This window comes from Copadichromis virginalis, linkage group LG3 (assembly GCF_057382275.1).
Source record: "Copadichromis virginalis isolate Kocher_CV1m ecotype Utaka linkage group LG3, C_Virginalis_male_GT1.1, whole genome shotgun sequence".
NCBI classification, from domain to species: Eukaryota; Metazoa; Chordata; class Actinopteri; order Cichliformes; family Cichlidae; genus Copadichromis; species Copadichromis virginalis.
In genome coordinates this window covers 30,388,352-30,407,308 of record NC_140620.1, presented here as the reverse complement: position 1 = coordinate 30,407,308, position 18,957 = coordinate 30,388,352, and the positions used below count along the sequence as shown (strand labels likewise).

Sequence of the window (18,957 nt, the reverse complement as noted above, 5' to 3'; positions counted from 1 at the left end):
CGGCTCGTTCATTGGTCTAGCCCGTTGTCCGTCACTTCCTGACTCCTTGAATCATGTGACAGATGTTTTTGTTGTATCGTTTCCGCGTTTAGTGAATGTTTTCGCCGCGTCATGTGGCTGTCAGTAACCCAAACCTCTAGCAGGGTCAGGAGTTGAAAGCCTCACACCGACTCCTCCAAACAAATCTTTACCGGAGGTCCGAGGAGTCTCCCAGACGCCGCAGATACACTTCCCGCGGGGCGTTGTTGGAAGAAAGGCTTGGGTCCGGAGGGAGCGATGGCAGACGGGGAACGGTCACCGCTGCTGCCCGATCAGCACGACGGGACCAACGGCTTCTCTCCCGGTACAAGCTCGCACGGATATCTACCGAAACCTCAGAGTAACCTCTGTGTCCTTTTCACATCACCATTCAGAATACGAGCAGTCATTAATAGGCTTCAACAGCGTGGTATTGTAGTTTGTTTTTACCTTTAAAGGTGTCGTGTTGTAAACAAGTGTTAGCTTTCAGGCTAACGTTAGCCGTAAATAGAGACATTATCACACAACTACAGGGGATTCAACCCACACAAAAATTAATTGAAAACCGATTTTAGGGTGATTTACCAAAGCTAATGAGCACCTTTGAGCTGTCAGCGGTCTATAACAGATGTTAGGCATGAAAAACCGGGTGTTAGAAAGGCTTTTCATGTGGGTGAGTTTGATTTGGTGATTTGCATTATGATAAGGGGTCAGAGCTCCCGGCTGTCAGATCACTGTAACAACGCTCTGTGGTTAGTCATTTATCAAGCCTGAACAGCAAAAATCAGCAGGTTCTGATTGTTCTCATGTAAGGATTTGCTGCTTTTCTTTAGTGCATGGTATTGAACATTGAGTTCTGATGAAACAGGCATAAAGTAAAGTAATTTAAAAACTTCGTTTTGGACTTTTAGGGATATCTTAATTGTAAAATTCTCGACCAATACTAGAGATTACAAATAACAATGTGACCAGACCATTTTTGTTGTGTCATTATTTCACTATTGTTGTGGGTTATGTACTTTTTTTCTTGTACCAGGAAAATATTAAAAATCACACAAATTTCCCAAACCTTTGAGTTGTTCCGCTTCAGCAGTTTCACTGATTTATCTGGCATTGCGTCATGAAACAATTGTTTCTCAGTTAGGGGAAAAAACCTGCAAGTCGGTCTAGTGATCACCACAGCCTGCTTCCGATTAATGACTGTGTCGTGCTCATGTGTTTTCAGTCTGTGCTTTGCCACAGGGATTTTTATACATGTTTTAAACATGTTTTGCTTCAGCATCTTCAGTCTGCTGAATGACAAATGTGGGAGCATGTTGGGTTTTTTTCTTCCTTCGCACCACTCTACCTCTGAAACCTGGTAGAACCAGTATTTTGGCATTGCTGTGTATTCTCAGGCACATGCAAAAGTAATTTAGTGACTGAAATGGAGAGAAACCACATGATGTCTGGTATCAGGTGGATGGACTGATACTATTTCCCACCTGTAAATACCTCAAAACTAATGGTGTATAAACATTACCTTTTTTTCAGATTGGGCGACGCTCCCATTTCTGGTGTGAGATAATCTGAAAACCAATAACAATCAACCATTTCTTTTCATTTCCTATACAGTATCGATACCAATACGGAGTACTAATCCGTTACCAGCAAAATGCCAATAAGTTGTAATCCACAATGTGAGTGAAGAAACTGGATATTATTTTTTTTATGTGTATGACAAGATCAGGCTTGCCTTGCTGCCTTGCTTTGCTAACTTTAGAAAATAAAATGTGACAAATAAACAAGAATTTAGATTTACTGAATTCTTATTGAGCAGTAAAATGATAAACAAGGAACAAGATGACTGTTCTGTGCATGCCCGATCTCGTCTGAACTTGGAAGCTAAGCAGGGTCGGGGCCTGGTTAGTACGCAGATGGGAGATTTCTTGGAAACTGCAAGCTTTAGGGGCGGCTGTGGTTCAGGAGGTAGAGCAGGTCATCTGTCAGGTTTAATCTCCACCTCCTGTAGTCTCCGTGTCAAAGTATCTTTGGCCTAATTTGTTTTTCATAACTACATCTGTTTTTTTTGTTTTTTTTACATAATAAAACTCCTAAATGTCATATCCACTGCTTGTAAAAGGGAACTGATTCAAAACAAATAAGGACTCTTATTACTGCAAAATAATGTAGAAATCAAAATTATTTTGCAAAATTACTCCAGTGTGTATTTTGTAAATAAATGTTTACAAAATATACAAATAAATGCAAATATATATATACATTTTATTTACATTATACAGTATTAAACATACATTATTAAACCTTTTTATTTCAATCAAGTAGATTTCCGTGAATGGTAAATGGCCTGTATTTGTATAGCATTTTTTTAGTCCCTAAGGACCCTAAAGCGGTTTACACAACCTGTCCTCCACCCATTCACACACACGTTCACACACTGGTGATGGCAGCTACATTGTAGCCACAGCCACCCTGGGGCGCACTGACAGAGGCGAGGCTGCCGGACACTGGCGCCACCGGGCCCTCTGACCACCACCAGTAGGCAACGGGTGAAGTGTCTTGCCCAAGGACACAACGACCAAGACTTCCGATTACAAGGCGAACTCCCAACTCTTGAGCCACGATCGTGAACTTTATATGTCAGGTGACTAAATGAAATTAGTATAAATACTTTAGCTAAGCCTGTCACAACCTGTAAGGCAAGGAAATTTTATGGTTTGAAGTTAAGGAAAATGATTGTGCTGAAGGACAAAAACCAGAGAACTACTGCAAAGCAGAATGCAATTTATTTTTTTTATGTGAAATTAGTTGATTTTAATAGTCACCGGAAGGAAAAAAAATCGTCATTGAAGTATAACTATGATTAATTGCCGAGAAGCAACTCCATATAATAACTTGCAGAAATAGTATCTCAGTTTCTGGGATTTAAATGAAACGTTTTTTGGTTTTGTTTTGTTTTTTTAACTTGTAAGCTAAAACAATTGTTCTACTTTTCTGTGTGATCATGTCAGACATCACATGTCTGGCTTGTTTGTCTTTTTTCATTGCTCTTATCTCTGCTGTGACTCCAATTTCTCTCTCTCACTTCTCTGGTTGCTTCCTTGTAACTGTGACAGTCACTTGCTTTCTGTGCTTCCTGTATTACACTCACGGAGTTTTGACCCTTAACGGTGTCACACATAGATAACATTATGTTAATCAATATAATTAAACATAGAATTTGCTGACCCACACATGAGTCAGTATAAACAAACAGATACACATCTAAATTCTGTTTGTGCACCTACTGTTTGTCTTGACCAAGCACAAAAGTGGTGATATTGTGAGCCAATACTTGTTAATGATAACGGTGTTTACTGAATTGCAGTGCTGTACCATTATACAACAGATTTGAAGAGTGAAAATGCAGAAATTTACCATCAGAAAATAGATGGCTCTTAGAAATACCCCACACAAAAGGGAGAAGCAGTTACACTGATCTATTAAGCCACTAGTTTCCTGATCAGTCTCATCAAGTTATAGTTAAAGATTTTATATATACACCACATAGACAAAAGTACCAGACCACAGATTTTAATCTTTGAATTCTAGTGTTTTTGTCTCACATGTTTCTAAAAGCGCCGAACCAAGCAGTCTGCCTTTACAAATATTTGGTTTGGGAATGGGTCCTTTTAAAGAGCTCACAGAGTAGGACTCTACTACTGCAACAAATTCATTACATTTCTTGCTTTCATTAGGGCTTAGCAGTATAATACCAAAGTGGAAGAGTTTAGGAGCCACGGCAGCTCAGCCTCAAAATGTCAGACCGATGTAAAGAAACAGGGCGGGGTCACCAAGTGCTAAGGTGCATAGAAGGCTCTGCTGACTCATGAACTGCAGTGCTCCAAATCTCATCAGTGCATTAATATCAGCACAGAAACTATGCGCTGGGAGCTTCATGGCATGTGTTCTCATGGCTGAGCAGCTGTAGATGTAATGTGTAGGTGAAGCAGTACTTCAGGCTATATATTTTCTGTATTTTTTATGATAAACAAAAGAAGTTGTTTTATTAGTGTTAATAAATACAGTATTAATAAAACCTCTTCTTCGTCTTCATCAGGTTTTGCTCCGTTCCCCAGCTCAGTGGCACCAGGCGAGCCTCCACCCCCGTACTCCCCACAAGGCAGCCCAGACAGCAGCAGTGCTCCGGTCATCAGCTGCCGGGTTTGTCAGACCTCCATATCTGTGGAGGGCAAGACGCACCAGCATGTGGTGAAGTGCAACATCTGCAATGAAGCTACGGTAAGAGGCAGATACAGAGAACTATATAGTCTTGATGTACCTCAACTACAGAAACAAACAACATTTATTTCCTACAAGCTTAGATTATAATAAATGTTAAGTATATTTAACACAGAAGTCCATTTTCCTCTGCAGGGACTCTTATTTTTATTGTAGCCTTATTTGAGATCCTATGTTGCTGCCTTGTTAAGTTGCTGTATTTTGCTGGTGCTACAAGAACTCAGTGCTTCTGTACACATTTCAAAATAAAAGTCATCTGGCATTGCAGTAGAATAAAACGGTAAACCCTTTCTTAATGGGGCTTTTATTGCGAAGCATTCAATGCTAAACACCACCTACACAGTATTTAAAACTCAATAAAGCAAAGTGGGTCTACATTAATGAGTCAAACACAACAAATGGAAAATGATCTTACTCATTGTAGTTATAACTGGTAATTATAATAACTATAATTAATTAGTTAGAATTAGTAAGGACTTGATGGAAGTGAATGGAGAAAAGCTGCACAGATAAAACAACTTTACCTGTTCGTTTTTAAGCATCTTTATCGTTTTATATGTGTAAAATGACTTATTGATATTAAGTAACTGAACAGTTTGAAGCTTTTTTTTTATGTTAAATAAGACTGGCTGTTAATTGTTCCATCATTATTGGAGGCCCATCTATAAACTGACTATGGGTTGTAATTTGCTTCTTTGTAATTGCCTTAGTCACTAGGAGACTGCCATAGTGTCTCTTAATTTGCATTGATGTCACCAACTTGTCTGCAGATAAGTACTTGCTAAGTGGTAGTGAAACTGATGACATTGACATTCAAAGTAAAATTTCAGCAGTAAGGCCCAACTTTTACTTTGCTTACTGCTTACATCACTTTGTTTCTGGTCTTGATGCTTAGGGCAGTTTTTGCTTCTTGTAAATTTCCACCTGGAGCATGATGGGAAATAATCTCAAAAGGAATTTAGTTGTTGTCTTGCAAATGGTGACCCTGTAAGATCAAGTCATTCCCAATTTTTATATTCTGTGACTTAAAACTCTGACTTGTGGCACACTTTTAGATGTGCCTGACTCTTTTCATTCAAAAAAAAAAAAAAAAGACAGACTGTTATCTGCTTGAAAAATGAAGAAAATGATCTATTAATCCAGAAAAACATTTGACAAGAGTAATTGAAACCAGACTTTGTATACCAAAAAATAGTTAATAGCTTTTTAACATAATAGAAATCTGTACTTGCGTCAGTATTTGTTGGAAAGTTGCATTGGTAAACCACAAAATATCGGCGTGTTGGATTGTCGTTCACTTCTCCTTTTGTCTGATGAAATCAAAAGTAAAACAATTTAAGAACCTCACATTTGGAAAAGCCAACAGCAAATGTTTGAAGTTTCTTATTCTTCTATCTGTGTCTTCACCTCTCTGGTTTCAGCCCATTAAGAATGCTCCTGTTGGAAAGAAGTATGTCCGCTGTCCTTGCAACTGTCTGCTGATCTGCAAAGTGACGTCGCAGAAGATCGCCTGTCCAAGACCGTACTGGTGAGTCAGGAAAAGAAACAGAGGCTGTTTTTAATCCATCTCAGCTTTAACACGTAATCACACCACCTTTTCCAGCCGTTCAACAAAAGCAACCATTACGTGGTGTTAAGAGACTGTTGAAGGTACCCCCTTTTTGCAAAATTTCAGCTTTTGAAAAGTTATAATAATAAAAGCAAAAATTATAAACTCTAGTTATATGACACTTTTATTAACAAACGTTTTTATATTAAAGCCTGAAACAAAATTAAATATGTTTAAAAAAGAATAGAACAGACCAGATTTTATAAAACAGTTCTGGAAACAGCCTGGCATTACTGGCGATTTATGCTTCAAGTGGATATCTATGCTGGGCTACATTATAACCAAAAACCTCTCTGAAGCCCTATGATGTAAGCCGGTGTGCACCTACCTGTAAATGAGGTGCAGCCCAAAGCTGTTATTATTGGTCTTTTCAATACCATTGAGTTCTCCTGTGCATTTCCAGCTACTTTTTAGCCGCAGTTTTTAAATCAATCAGTGAGTTTATAACACTTATCATCTCAATATAAGGAACGATAATTATAGCTTCAGTATTCCCAGCATTTTATTTGTTTCTGTAACACTCACAGCACATACAAAAACCAGGACATGACCTCCCCAGTACACTTAATGGCGTGTTTTGACCCTTCAGTATAAAAATTGGTAAAAGATGTGGTTTGATGACTATTATAATAGCGTCTGGGTTTTTCCAAAGGTAGCTCTAATAAGCTGTTTATACAGAAATCAACCTCACTAACCTCTGATGCAGACGTGGTCATTTTGTTCTATAAGCAGGCTTGAAGTATGAAACTACTCCGAAAAGAGAAGCAAGTTTACTCCACATAGGTAAACCGTAAATCTTTCCATCTTGAAGTCTTGATTTTTGCCCTGACGGCAACATAATGTTCAGAAATCTCAGGCTCACGGCTGAACGAGCCTCCTGGTCTTCCTCGTCTCGCGTCTTCATCCACTAAGGTTTAGCAGAATGACGACCTGACATCGGTCAGACTGGAATATTTCCTGCTGCTGTCATCTTCCATTACTGCTGATTAAGTCTGTATCCAGTACTTTTTCAGTGTAAGCTGCTCTAAAGGCTTTTGGTGTCAGCTCTGAGAGAACAAACAGAGATTAATGAGTTAGTTAGGTGTGTTGAGCCGAAAGTCATGAAGGTGGACCTCTTCTTCATATTTTGATTTTCAGTGTTTTAGTTTAAAATTGGCTCTTGGTGTCTCATTTTTAAACCAACTAACAAATCATGATCCAGGGATGTCAAACATAAGGTCTGGGGGGCCAGAATTCTGCTGGAGAAAGTGAAGGAGGACATAAAATTTGGGGTTTTACAGTTTTACAGCTTTTCCTACTCATAAAGACCTCCCCCATGGCCATACATACTATTCATTAATATCGCTTAAATAACAAAAAAGTTCCTGTTTGGTTTTTGGTTTTGTGTTTGTTCCCCACTATTTCTGTCTATAATGAAATTTTTGATTTGGACAGTGGGTCTGCAGTTAAAAACTGGTACTATTGTGAATTAACAAAAACTAAATATATATAGGTAAATAAAATATAGGTCAGTCTGAGTAATGAACTACCGAACAATTAGAAAACAAAAAAACCCTAAACATTTATTTATTACAGTTCAAGCTGAAAGAGTTGTTCTTTGCTACAGAAACATCTCTTTATCCTGCGAAAACCTGAGAGGTACTGGTGAAAAAGTGATTAAATGTGTAGCTACACCTCTTTGCACTGGATAAAATGCAAGTTTCCTCAGTCCAGCCCTCTTAAGATCACATACAGAGGGCTTTATGTCACCTATAATGTGAAATGAACTTTACATTCCTTTTCTAGGGTGTCTCACCGAGATTTTATGTTTTTTTAAAAAAAATTTTATTGGTCATTCCAGATTAAGTCCAAGTGAAATTCCCGCCTGACACTCTTAATCAGCTGGGGACTTTTTGTACAGTAACTTTAGTATATTTCCTCATTTGTTTATTTACTATAATCACTTCCAGTTACAGTTTTTCCAAGTCACACACCTTCATAGTACACAGAGCTGGCTTTAAATTTTTCAACTTTAGGTTCACACCCTTTTTTAAAAAGCTAAAAAGGTGCTTTTTGGACAAACTTTGAAATAAGCAGTAAAGGCTGTTCACATGGGTTTATGTTAAATCAGTGTTTTCTGTTCCCCGGCAGTAAACGCATCATCAACCTAGGTCCAGTCCACATTGGAGGGGACAGTCCTGAACCGCGGCGTCAGCCTGTTGGCATCAGAGTCATCTGTGGACACTGCTCCAACACATTCCTGGTAAAAGTCACACACTCACATGGCTTATATTACAGCTGACAGTGCCAGTTTTACTTCTTTATGCATTTATTTACTGACATCTACAGAATTATTTGCCAATGTACTCTTCTGCTTTACCCCCTGATAGAGAACTGTAATATATGCACACACTGACCTTTTCATTTCCTCTCTCTTAGTGGACAGAGTTTTCAGCCCGCACTTTAGCTCGATGTCCCCACTGCCGAAAAGTGTGAGTATGTCAGATGTTCACTTTCTGTGTGTGAGGAAGGTAAATAAGTGTTTTGCATTTATAATTTGAATTATTATTTTTTGACTGTCTCTCGGTTTGATTTCCAGCTCTTCTATTGGTTGGCGGTACCCCAGAAGGAGGAGCCTGCTATGCTTCCTGCTGTTTTTAATCCTCGCCGTCTCCACAGCAGGACTTTTGGTGTGTATTTGTGGGCGAAGATGTTGGAGTGATGTTAACTTTTAAACTGTTGGTCGATCAAATTGTATCCTTTTTTTAAAGATGATGATTAGGATGCCAAAAGCCAAATCGTTTAACCAGCAGACGTCCTACTGCTGGAAATTTTAGGCGAAAATAAACTCAATAGCCATTTTATTATGTAAACATAAACTTATTATGTAATACTCTTTAGCCTTCAAAGCGGCCTTAACTCTTCATAACATAGATTTAACAAGCTATCAGTTAAAAACACTTCTATCTGCTTCAAGGTTCAACATGTTGTGTGCTCAGAGGTGCTCATCTATATACTTAACGAGTGATTATCTGGGTTTCTGTTCCCTTCCTGACTACTCAAAACAGTCTGGCCATTCTCTGACCTCTGACAAAGAAGCGTTTTCTTCCACAGACCTTAAGCAAACTGGATATTTCCTCTTTTTCACATCATTCTCTGTAAACCAGAGATGGCCATGTGGGAAAATCCCAGTAGACCAGCAGTTCTTCAACAACCATGACACATTCAAAGTCACTGTCGTCACCTTTCTTCCTCATTCTGGTTCTCAGTTTAAATTTCAGCAGATTATCGTAACTATGTCTACATGCCTAAATGCAGTGCTCTGCTGCCATGTGATTGGCTGATTAGATATTTGCCTCTCACCATTTAATTTTGGTTATCACCTTTTATTCATTGTAACTATTACTGTTAATAATTAATAAATTAACTGTTATTGCTGTACTTTAATATTTTATATAACCTAATTGTAAACTCTACTTTTGCACAAAAGGCAGATTTACAGATGCTTTTTGTTCACCTTTATATAAGTGACAACAAAAAAACTGTTTACTCTGTCTTTATTTACACCACCAGCAGTTACATTAAGAAAGAAACATGATTGTTATTCATTTCAAAGAGAAATAACTTAAAGTAGATCACACACTGCTCAGATGGCTTCAGAAAAGCCTTAATTCTCAACAATTTTTAGGTAATTTGGATGACATTTTTCAAGTCACACAAAGCGAAACATCATACAAAAGGTCACAAAAGAGAAAAGAGGCGCAGCACTAGCACAATAAGCAATAATATCATTGTAATTGTTCATAATTGTGTTCAATTTATACCCAAAGTTGCAAAGCAGCAGTGATGTTGCATGTTATCCCTTCATGTGTCCTTTACTCAGCATGAGCTTTCATTAAGTATTCCCTTCGAAAAGCTGACAATTTAAACATGGTGTAGATTAGATTGAATCCACATATATAGTCGTGGTGGCGTGTGGTTAATATGTATTTTATTTTGCTGATTTTGTGGCTTCATTGAATGTTCACTACAGTAAATAATTATTTGTGAGGTGCAATTGCTAACTGGAATCACAAGTTGCCACTTTCAAAATAAAACATAAATTGAGAATTTTATATGACCAAAATCATTGAAAAATTTTTAAAAACGTCTTCTGTTTGCTTCTGTGTTCAGGTCGGTACCTGGAAGCCCGCCAAGAGCTCAAAAGGGATCTACGTGTCATGGGTGCTCCTGCTCCTGCTCACTTTGTTCACCATGGCCAGAACAATCTACTGGAAGTGTCTAAAAATTAGCGAACCCTTATCCAATGTCACATAGAGGGAGAAAGAGGGTGAGGAAGGTGAGGAGGCTGGTGTATGAGGAGGAGACATTTAAAATAAGAAAGTAAAGCGTTAGATCTCAAGTGAGGAAAACAGTAAGTCCTGACATCAACGAGGGAAGAAAAGATGGGGGAACAGTAGATATAAAGAAGGAAGGTTAAAGAAGAAAAGGTTTTTTAACATGTTAAAAACATCAAGTTCCTACAAAATTGGGTTAGAAAATATAAACATACACAGAGGCAAAATTCACATAATTCAGTTAAATTGCAGAGCTGCATGTGATTGTGACTGTGATTTTTGAGAGATCCGTACATTTTAAGCAACAGTAGATAAGGACACTCCTAGAGTGCAGTACTCCACCAAGGGCAATACTTTATCTTGGAGTTTAAAAATAAAAGTAATGTAAAGTTTTAAAGGTTCCTTCTTTTGCCAATCCTGTACTGCTCTGCCAACAGCAATGACGATCTCTGTTAAAAAAAAAAGACTTCTAGAACATCTAGGCATTAATTCAAACATGAGGCTGAACTTTTGCGCAGATTACCATGTTTTCCACTGAAGAGGTCCTTCATTGTTTGCCAAGACCATAAGCATGATTATGGAAATCAAAAATGTATTCACTTTGTTATTCCTGACTAAAATGTCTCAAGTAAATGAAACCCCAAATAACCGATCTGGTTAAAGAGAATATTCTATTTGCCTAAAACGCTTGTGGATGGTAGCCAAAAAGATCCTCTATGCAAGAGAAAAAAAACCTAAAATACAATGTGGACTGAAGGGGGTGTTTTAATTATAAGAATAGTAGTAATCAGACTGGGTAGATCAGGCAGAATAATTTAGTAGTTAACTTTTTTTGCCAGCAACCAGAGGAGCCTACGTTCCCAAATTTGCTTTTAAATTGATCCAAAATGGAGCAGAACCAGTAGACGCTTCTCTTATTAAAGGACTAGTGTGATATTTTAAGTGAGACTGTGCACTTTGAAAATTGGGCAAGAAGACTGATATTGCTCATGTCTGTGTGATAAATAAGAATTTCAAGAATTTACAATGAGCATATCTTACTTTACCGTAGCATAGCTTTGTGTAAATGTAAATGAAATGCTGAAAAAGATTAAATTAAAAGTTGATGTTGTGCAGGGTATTAAGTGTAGGATTATTTGTTTACTATCATTTTTTTGGTAGCCTTGCATATAGCCGAGCTAGCTGTTTGCGTGTGTTTCCTCTCTTTATGCTAAGCTAGAGCTAGCCAAGCTATTTTTTTTTCTTTATTTGAAGCACTGACAGGAGACTGGCATCGATCAACAGCAAATTATTCTGTTTAAGGCCCCAGTCACACAGGATGGCACACCAGTTGGCAGCCACCTGGCAATGACTGGCCCAAAAGGAGTTGGCAAGTGGTTGCTGGAGGTTGCTTAGTGAAATTTATGCTGTGTTATCTACTCCACTAGTGTTAGTGGAACTTGCAAAAGTGCAACACACTCCAGAAAGAGGCCTTGCACTGTCAAAATAGAAGTTGTGGGTTTTGAAACATATTTGTTTCAGTGCTAAGCTTTTACTTTGAAGGGGAAAGGTCTCTGTTTTTGGGGTGTCATACGTTCGCATGGTTCACGAATGCTTGTCAAGTAGTTTATGAGATTTTGCGGAAGTCAATCTCTCCCGGGTATACTAGAGGAAACTGCAGTGATCTGTTAGTAGCCACTAGGAGATTTTTGGTCCAGCAGCCTGTTTGCGACTGATTTCACCCAGCACCTCCAGGACAGGAGGTTGCCGGGGGGGTGACAGACTGGTCTGTAGGCCTATGTGACAGAGGCCTAAACAAATTAAAGATGAATTATGCACAATGAATGAAAGTCTCAAAGCAAACAGTTTTTTATAATGTTTCAATGTTTAATAACAAATCCACGACCAAACTATGAGAAGTACTTAAAGGACCTTAATTACAATATAAAGGCAGATGGCATCCAAAGGAACCATGTGGATTAATCATTAAATTTAAACTTTTAAATGTGTTTGCTGAGGGACAAATTATGGTGTGAGTTAAAATTGTATGTAAAAAGTGCTTTTAATGCATACAAATGAAATTATGGAACAAGCAAACCAGTGGAGACTGATATGAAGAGGGAAGTTAAGTTGTAGCTAATAAAGGCTTCACATGAGGAAATGATTATGGAGGGGCATTAACCTGAGATTAAATAGCATATGTTTCCTTTTATTTTTTTGTCATGTTGTGTAGTAGCACATCAGCATTCTTATCAGATCTTAGACAGGGTGTTTGGGGCATTTGATGTGATTTATTTTTTTTCTGTATTTGTTTTAACACCAGCTTTATTTTGTAATGATTCATGTCAGAGAAAATCAAAGTTTTTGTTTGATGAAAGGATGGCATGTTTGAATTTAGTGACAGAGCTTTGATATGTGTGTACTGTTCATATTCTTCAAAGTTGTCTTTGAATCACAGGTTTAAAACACTTGATCCACACGCAGGTTATTTTATTTATTTATCTGTTTTATTTGAATCAAACTACTTTCTCTGACATTCTAGTAGAACCTGTTAGAGTGTCCGTTTCTCCGTGGAAGTGCAAATATATCCAGTGGATGTTGATTATTTTAGACTGTACAGAATTGTCAAAGCTGTCTCTTCCCCCTCATGGCTGATTAATGTAAGTACCTGCTGACTGTGAAACATGTTGCACTACATTGTACAGATGAGCAACTCCTGTATCTTTGTTTCAATGTTATCCTGGTGGATGGAGTTGTTTTGTTTTTGGGTGGGGGGGGGATGCAAAACTAAGTAATACTTTTAACAACTTCCTCTGACTCCAATGTGCCTCTTATTTATTTACATATATCAGCTATTAATAATATGTGTCTCTCTTTGTCACAGAAAGTTATCAGAGTATTTAGGATGCATCGTAATGTCTTAAATACCCGTGAAACTTTTATAGTTTATGTTAGTTTCTTTTTATGGGGGCATATGGCTTATGAACCGAATGCCACACCACAGCATTTACAGTTGAATCTGATTTGCATGCCCATTCCTGGTTTACACTGTATATGTATTTTGTGGTTTTCTAGTCATACTGGCCACTCAGTCAAATTTCAGAACTGCCTCAATTCTTGATGACGTAGATTCAACAAGGTGCTAGAAACATTCCTCAAAAATCTTTGGTCCACGTTGACATGACATCATCACACAATTGCTACAGATTTCTCAGACATACATCCACGATGGGAATCTCCCGAAGGTGCTCTGTTGGGTTGAGATCTGGTGACCGGAGGAGACTTGAGTACCATAAACTCACTGTCATGCTCAAGAAACCACTTTGAGTTCCAACCAGCCAGCAGAAGATGGATACACTGTGGTCATGAAGGCATGGACATGGTTAGCCATCAAGGAGGCTGGGGTGTTTAAACAAAGCTCACTGGTACCAAATTCTGACCCTACTATTATCTGTGTCCAGGTTTGGTGAGCTCCTGTGAATAGAAGTAAATGGCCTGCATTTGTATAGCGCTTTTCTAGTCCCTAAGGACCCCAAAGCGCTTCACACTACATTCAGTCATTCACCCATTCACACACTGGCGATGGCAAGCTACATTATAGCCACAGCTGCCCTGGGGCGCACTGACAGAGGCGAGGCTGCCGGACACTGGCGCCACCGGGCCCTCTGACCACCACCAGTAGGCAAACATGGGGTTAGTATCTTGCCCAAGGATATTTGGCATGCAGCCAGGAGGCAGCCTGGGATCGAACCACCGACCTTCTGATTAGTGGCTGACCTGCTCTGTCACCTGAGCTACAGCCACCCACTGTAGTAGCATCAGTTTCCTGCTCTTCATGTTCTGGCTCACAGAAGCGACACCTGGTGTGGTCTTCTGCTGCTCTAGTCCACCTGCTTTAAGTTTTGCCTGAAGAGATGCTATTCTGCATACTTTACTTGTAATTAGTGCTTATTTGAGTTTCTTTTGCCTTCCAATTGACTCAATCTGGCGATGTTCCTCAGCAATTTTAGACCACTTTGTGTTTAGAGTAACTTCATTCACCTTTCTTCCCTGTTCTGATGCTTGACGTGAACTTAAGAAGATCGTCATATCATTATGTGATTGGATAATGAGACAGTTAAATTATACAGGAGCAGATTAATGGCCAGAATAAAATATTTGATGCTTCAGCTGATTGTTAATATTGATACACCAGTTTTCATCAGTATAAGAGAACAAAAAAAGTCAAGCATCAGCTGACAGTAGTCTAGAAACACAGCAACAGTTTCATGTCAGTAATAAATGTATTCGTTTTATTGGTTAGTTTTATTGAAGTAATAAACTCTTGGACTTTGACAAAACTTTATGCACATTCGAACTTTATTCTCTATGCAGAACCAGTTCGAAAATTGTTTGATAAGCAACCATCGAGAATGAATCGAACAATTGCTTCTATTAACTTAAATTAAAAGCCTACATTAAACAGACGGATAGATGAATGGATATTTATGAAAGGTATGCTAAAAAACAAAACTTGTTCAATGCATACAAATAATAAGACCATGTTATGTATTTAACACAGAACGCCACAAGAGGTCAGAAGAGCAGTATCTTTAAGTTAAATCTGCTGTCTTTAAAGCATTACCTGGAGTGTGTGTTAAAAAAGAAATGTATTGCCTGGAAATATTGGTTGCCATTGGTTTGTCTGATATTCTACATCATAGTTACCCCAAAGGTTCATTCTGTTCATCTGGACGTAGTGTTTTCAGTGGGAGAAACGTTTCGTCACTCATCCAAGTGACTTCTTCAGTCTCAGCTGACTGCAGGTTTCTCCAAATCTTATAAACAGTACATTTGCATAATGACTGAAACCAGCCCACTGAAGGAACAATGGGCTGGGAGGTCAGTTCCTTAATCTTAATAATGCAGATTCTCATGACTATTGATCAGCAACCACTGACCAAAACCCACTGATCAATGGCCATGAGTACCTTGAGTACCATTCACAGAGAGTTGGGGAATGGCTGCAATCGCAGCATTGTAAGACGGCGAAAGATGTACCCTTAGGCCCCCTCCTCGATTCAGAGATGGTCTTAGATGGTCAGAGAGGTATAAAATAATGGCGTACTGATCATGATAAGAAGTCCATTTGTAGACATACAGATATATGGTGATTCTTGCTTGTGTTATTTCTAAAAACACTAAACAAAAACCCAGCCTGTGATAAACGTAGAAGTCCTTAGTATATTTGATGATGCCAAAACTTTGTATAATACAATAATACTATACAGTGATCCAGCTACACTTATAGACAAGCTATAAATAATGTAATATGTGAGTCTATTTATTTCTATTTATAGCAGTTATTATTCATCTTAACTTGCATATACAAGTAGTTATCTTCACTGTGAGTCTCATTACTGCTAAAATTGATTTGAATTGATTTTCTTCAAAGTCGGACAGACATTGACTCAAAAAATTTTTTCCCCCACCCCCTTTTTTTTTGCAGCTATCTACTCAACTCCATCATCGAAGCCAGACTATGAAATACCATACCATAGAACAGCAGTCCCCAACCCCTGGGCCTCGGACCGGAACCGGTCCGTGAGTCGTTTGGTACCGGGCCACGAGAGTTGAGGCTCAGGTGTGAAATGTATGGTTTTCAGGGTTTTCAGTGTTATTTTGTTATCGTTTTTATCGTTAACTCTGTTTTCCTGGGTCTTTTCACGTATGTTATGAATAAATCTTCTTTTTTTCGGTACCGGTACTAGTTTTATTTTGTTGTATGTAAAGGCCGGTCCGTGAAAATATTGTCGGGCATAAACCGGTCCGTGGCACAAAAAAGGTTGGGGGCGGCTGCCATAGAACAGCACACGTCTGTATTTGGATGTATGCACATGCTCAGTTCTGTTTAAGTTAAATGTTTGTATAACTGTAACCCACTTTATCTCATTGGGTAATATTGTAGTTTTACAGAAGCTTGACTAAATACTTTGAAGCGGCTTCCTGTACAATGTTTGTGTCTGTAGCAGTCAAAAAAGATCAAGAAAAAAAACATGCTTCAGTAACACTTCAAAAATTAATTGTGCCAGGGTTAACAGATGAGACGTTTTGATCTTCTATGTATATCATAACTTATACTTTGCTTGCATCTGTCTCTCCAAAAGAATCTCACTCCTTCCTCTTCAGTCTCTATCCCTTCTCCCCCTCTCCAGCTGCTGCCTCAGTGGGATGGGTGTAGTTTAGTGCCGCGTTCTTCCCGGATTGTCTTTCAGTCTCTCGCGGCTCAAATACCGCTGAGGCCACTAATGGCTTAAGCCTCAAAAAATCTGAAATGCTTGAATCCTGGATCACCCTACCCCTGGGATAGCTGGAAATCTGAAATCAAGGACAACTGGAAAATATACTTTATAGAAAGCTGCAACGATTTACTGGCTATTTTTTCTGGGGGATTTTTTTTTTTTTTTTTTTTTAAGTATTTATCATGTAGCAGATTGGGCTGGTGATGTTCTCCGGTAACATAAAATACTTGTAAATGTGGATCTGCTTCTTCAGGATTTCATCACAAAAGAAATACGAGCACTGGATTTATTAAGAAAGCATTACATTTTTATTTGTAAACCTGGAATTCACAAAAATTCCCCTTTTTCTCTCTTAATGTTGGGATTGTTGGATGGATCAAGTCTTAAGGACTCAAAACTTTCTATCTTAAATAAAAATTGTGCAGGTGTGTATGAATGTGGTTACACACAGGATTAAGTAAGGAAGTGTGAGCTGCTTGTGCCTCTGTTTGTGTGCATAAATGTGTATGGATGTTTATAGCCATGTTAGAGGAAAAGAAGGACCAAGGTTCTCCAAAACAGAACAAACCATCAAAGATCAACAGCGGCAACACCTGTCACTCGACATTGGGTAAAACCAAGTATATCTCAAACAGCGGCAACACCTTCAAACCTGCACACGGGTGAGAGAGGAAAATCTTTGTGTTTCATTTCTTTTTCTGTCTGCAAGTGACAAATGCAATGCATGTGTGCATTTTGTATTAATAATGCCTTTACCTTTCATATGTGTGGAGAAAATGTGAATATGCAACAAAAAAAGTTTTAAAAAGTCATACAATCACAACCTGGATAAATGTTAAAAAACATTTTGCTAAAAAAAAGAAATGTTATTTCTTTTGTTAGAAATAACATTTCTAACCAAATATAATGTAAAATCAAGATTTAAAAAAAACTACCTTTGTCTTTTTAAAACATTTTTTATTGTGTGACTTTTTTCAGGGGGTACAAATACAAAGAATAACAGTACTAATGATGAATGTTGAGAAACAGTCAACCTTAAAATCCTGCTAAATGTTGGTGAAGACTTTTATCCACAGTCGCGACTATATTCTTGTATGTCACGTGTGCATATGGAACAATTAGCAAGTTGGAAATAGTCCTTTGGTATTAACCCTGGCCCAAACAGCTCTTACAGCTAAAGGAAGACAACAACTGCATGTGACAGGGCTATGCATGTATATGTGGGTGTCCCATCTGTCTAGATCCAAGTATTTAAAAGTTTTATTCATGTGTGTACATGCATGGTACCACCAAACATATGTTCTTTAGTTGATGACAACAATGAATTCCCTCGATTTCGATTCCCATTTCAATCAAATCCAGGTAGGAGGAGATGAATGTAAACATCTAATACCCAGCTGATATCACTGCAAAGTAAAGAGGGCAAAGAGAATAAAGCTCTGTAGTTATTCAGTGAAGTGGCCTAACAAAATGTTGAGGCTGTATATGCTAGTCCTACTTGCTGCTACAGGCATGTCTGAGAGATGTTTATGTGAGTCTTAAGATTAACTGCAGTGGAAGATTCCAGATTCGTTTGCTATATTAGAACAAGACGTTGATGTTGCTCCAAAATCTGGCTCAGAATAGCCAACTTGGTGAAGATGTTCCTTTGCTTGGTGTGAAGAAACTGTGGGCAACTCAAGATGTTTGGATAGAAGTTGTTAATTGTAACCACCTATGGTATCTTCATTGTTACCATAGCAGCTGTTTGACAGTTTGACTTTTAACTGGATCCATTAATGGTCAGATCACAATGTCTTTACCTTTCATTTGTATCGCCATCTCTTTTCTCAGTGTTTCATTCATTATTCACCCATTCACTCATTCACTGCAGTTTGCAGCCTTTTATTTCCATGAATGAAACCCACTCATTTGGTCATTCATCTGTTAATTCATGTATTCACTCATTCACCCATAATCCATAAGTTTTACATTTATGTAAGATCTATAAAACATTCAAGCTTGAAGTACTGTACTGTTTTATCTAGACTTTTAAAGAATAGAGTCATCCATCCATCCATCTTCTTCCATTTATATGAGTCCTAGGCAGTCTAAACAGAGCTTCAGTCTGTCTCCCAGATTGCCGCCTTCATCTCTTTCAAGGTGACATTGCCAGCCAGCCCAGATACATAATCTCTTATTTATCTGAGAGAGCCTAGGTTCTCACCTATGAGGCACCGGAAGGCATCCAAGTCAGATACCCACTGAGAAGTATTCTCTAATTCCTGACTTAAAACTATGCCATCAAAACAATTGTAATTGATTTTAAGGGACCGCTCAGAAGACTGCAGGTGCTCCAATTAATAATAAAAACACATATTAAAGTGTTTTCTGATCTGACACCACTATTTCTTAGGCCTAGGAAATCTTGCACAAACCAGCAACCTATCAGTAGCTGTGACTAAAATATGAAGCTTAATACGAAGCACAAATC

At 38.3% G+C, this 18,957-nt stretch overlaps 2 protein-coding genes across 4 annotated transcripts in view; both read left to right on the top strand.

Annotated features, from left to right (window-relative positions):
• Nucleotides 1–47: 47 nt before the first annotated feature.
• On the top strand, nt 48–13,014 carry LOC146714039 (type I phosphatidylinositol 4,5-bisphosphate 4-phosphatase-B-like). Its single transcript, XM_085450639.1, has 7 exons — nt 48–343; nt 4,118–4,299; nt 5,721–5,827; nt 8,039–8,150; nt 8,327–8,379; nt 8,487–8,577; nt 10,061–13,014. The coding sequence occupies exons 1-7, from the start codon at nt 277–279 to the stop codon at nt 10,202–10,204; spliced, it is 756 nt and encodes a 251-aa protein (XP_085306765.1). The 5' UTR covers nt 48–276; the 3' UTR covers nt 10,205–13,014.
• An 81-nt stretch (nt 13,015–13,095) lies between these two features.
• The window catches only part of LOC146714037 (uncharacterized), an 84,476-nt gene continuing 78,614 nt past the window's right edge, over nt 13,096–18,957 (top strand). For 2 of the 3 annotated variants that reach the window (XM_085450619.1, XM_085450618.1), the window contains exon 1: nt 15,035–17,146. In XM_085450619.1, coding sequence (XP_085306745.1) covers nt 16,995–17,146 — 152 coding nt within the window. In that variant the 5' untranslated portion in view covers nt 15,035–16,994. Of the gene's footprint in view, nt 17,147–18,957 lie in introns of all 3 variants that reach the window. The other variant, XM_085450620.1, reaches the window with a different exon arrangement.

What these genes read in the sequence shown, in the direction of transcription:
- LOC146714039 (XM_085450639.1), top strand. Translation starts at nt 277, where the DNA reads ATGGCAGACGGGGAACGGTCACCGCTGCTGCCCGATCAGCACGACGGG. An exon ending in ACATCTGCAATGAAGCTACG is followed by an intron (nt 4,300 to 5,720) that starts GTAAGAGGCAGA and finishes CTCTGGTTTCAG; the next exon opens with CCCATTAAGAATGCTCCTGT. An exon ending in ACTGCTCCAACACATTCCTG is followed by an intron (nt 8,151 to 8,326) that starts GTAAAAGTCACA and finishes CCTCTCTCTTAG; the next exon opens with TGGACAGAGTTTTCAGCCCG.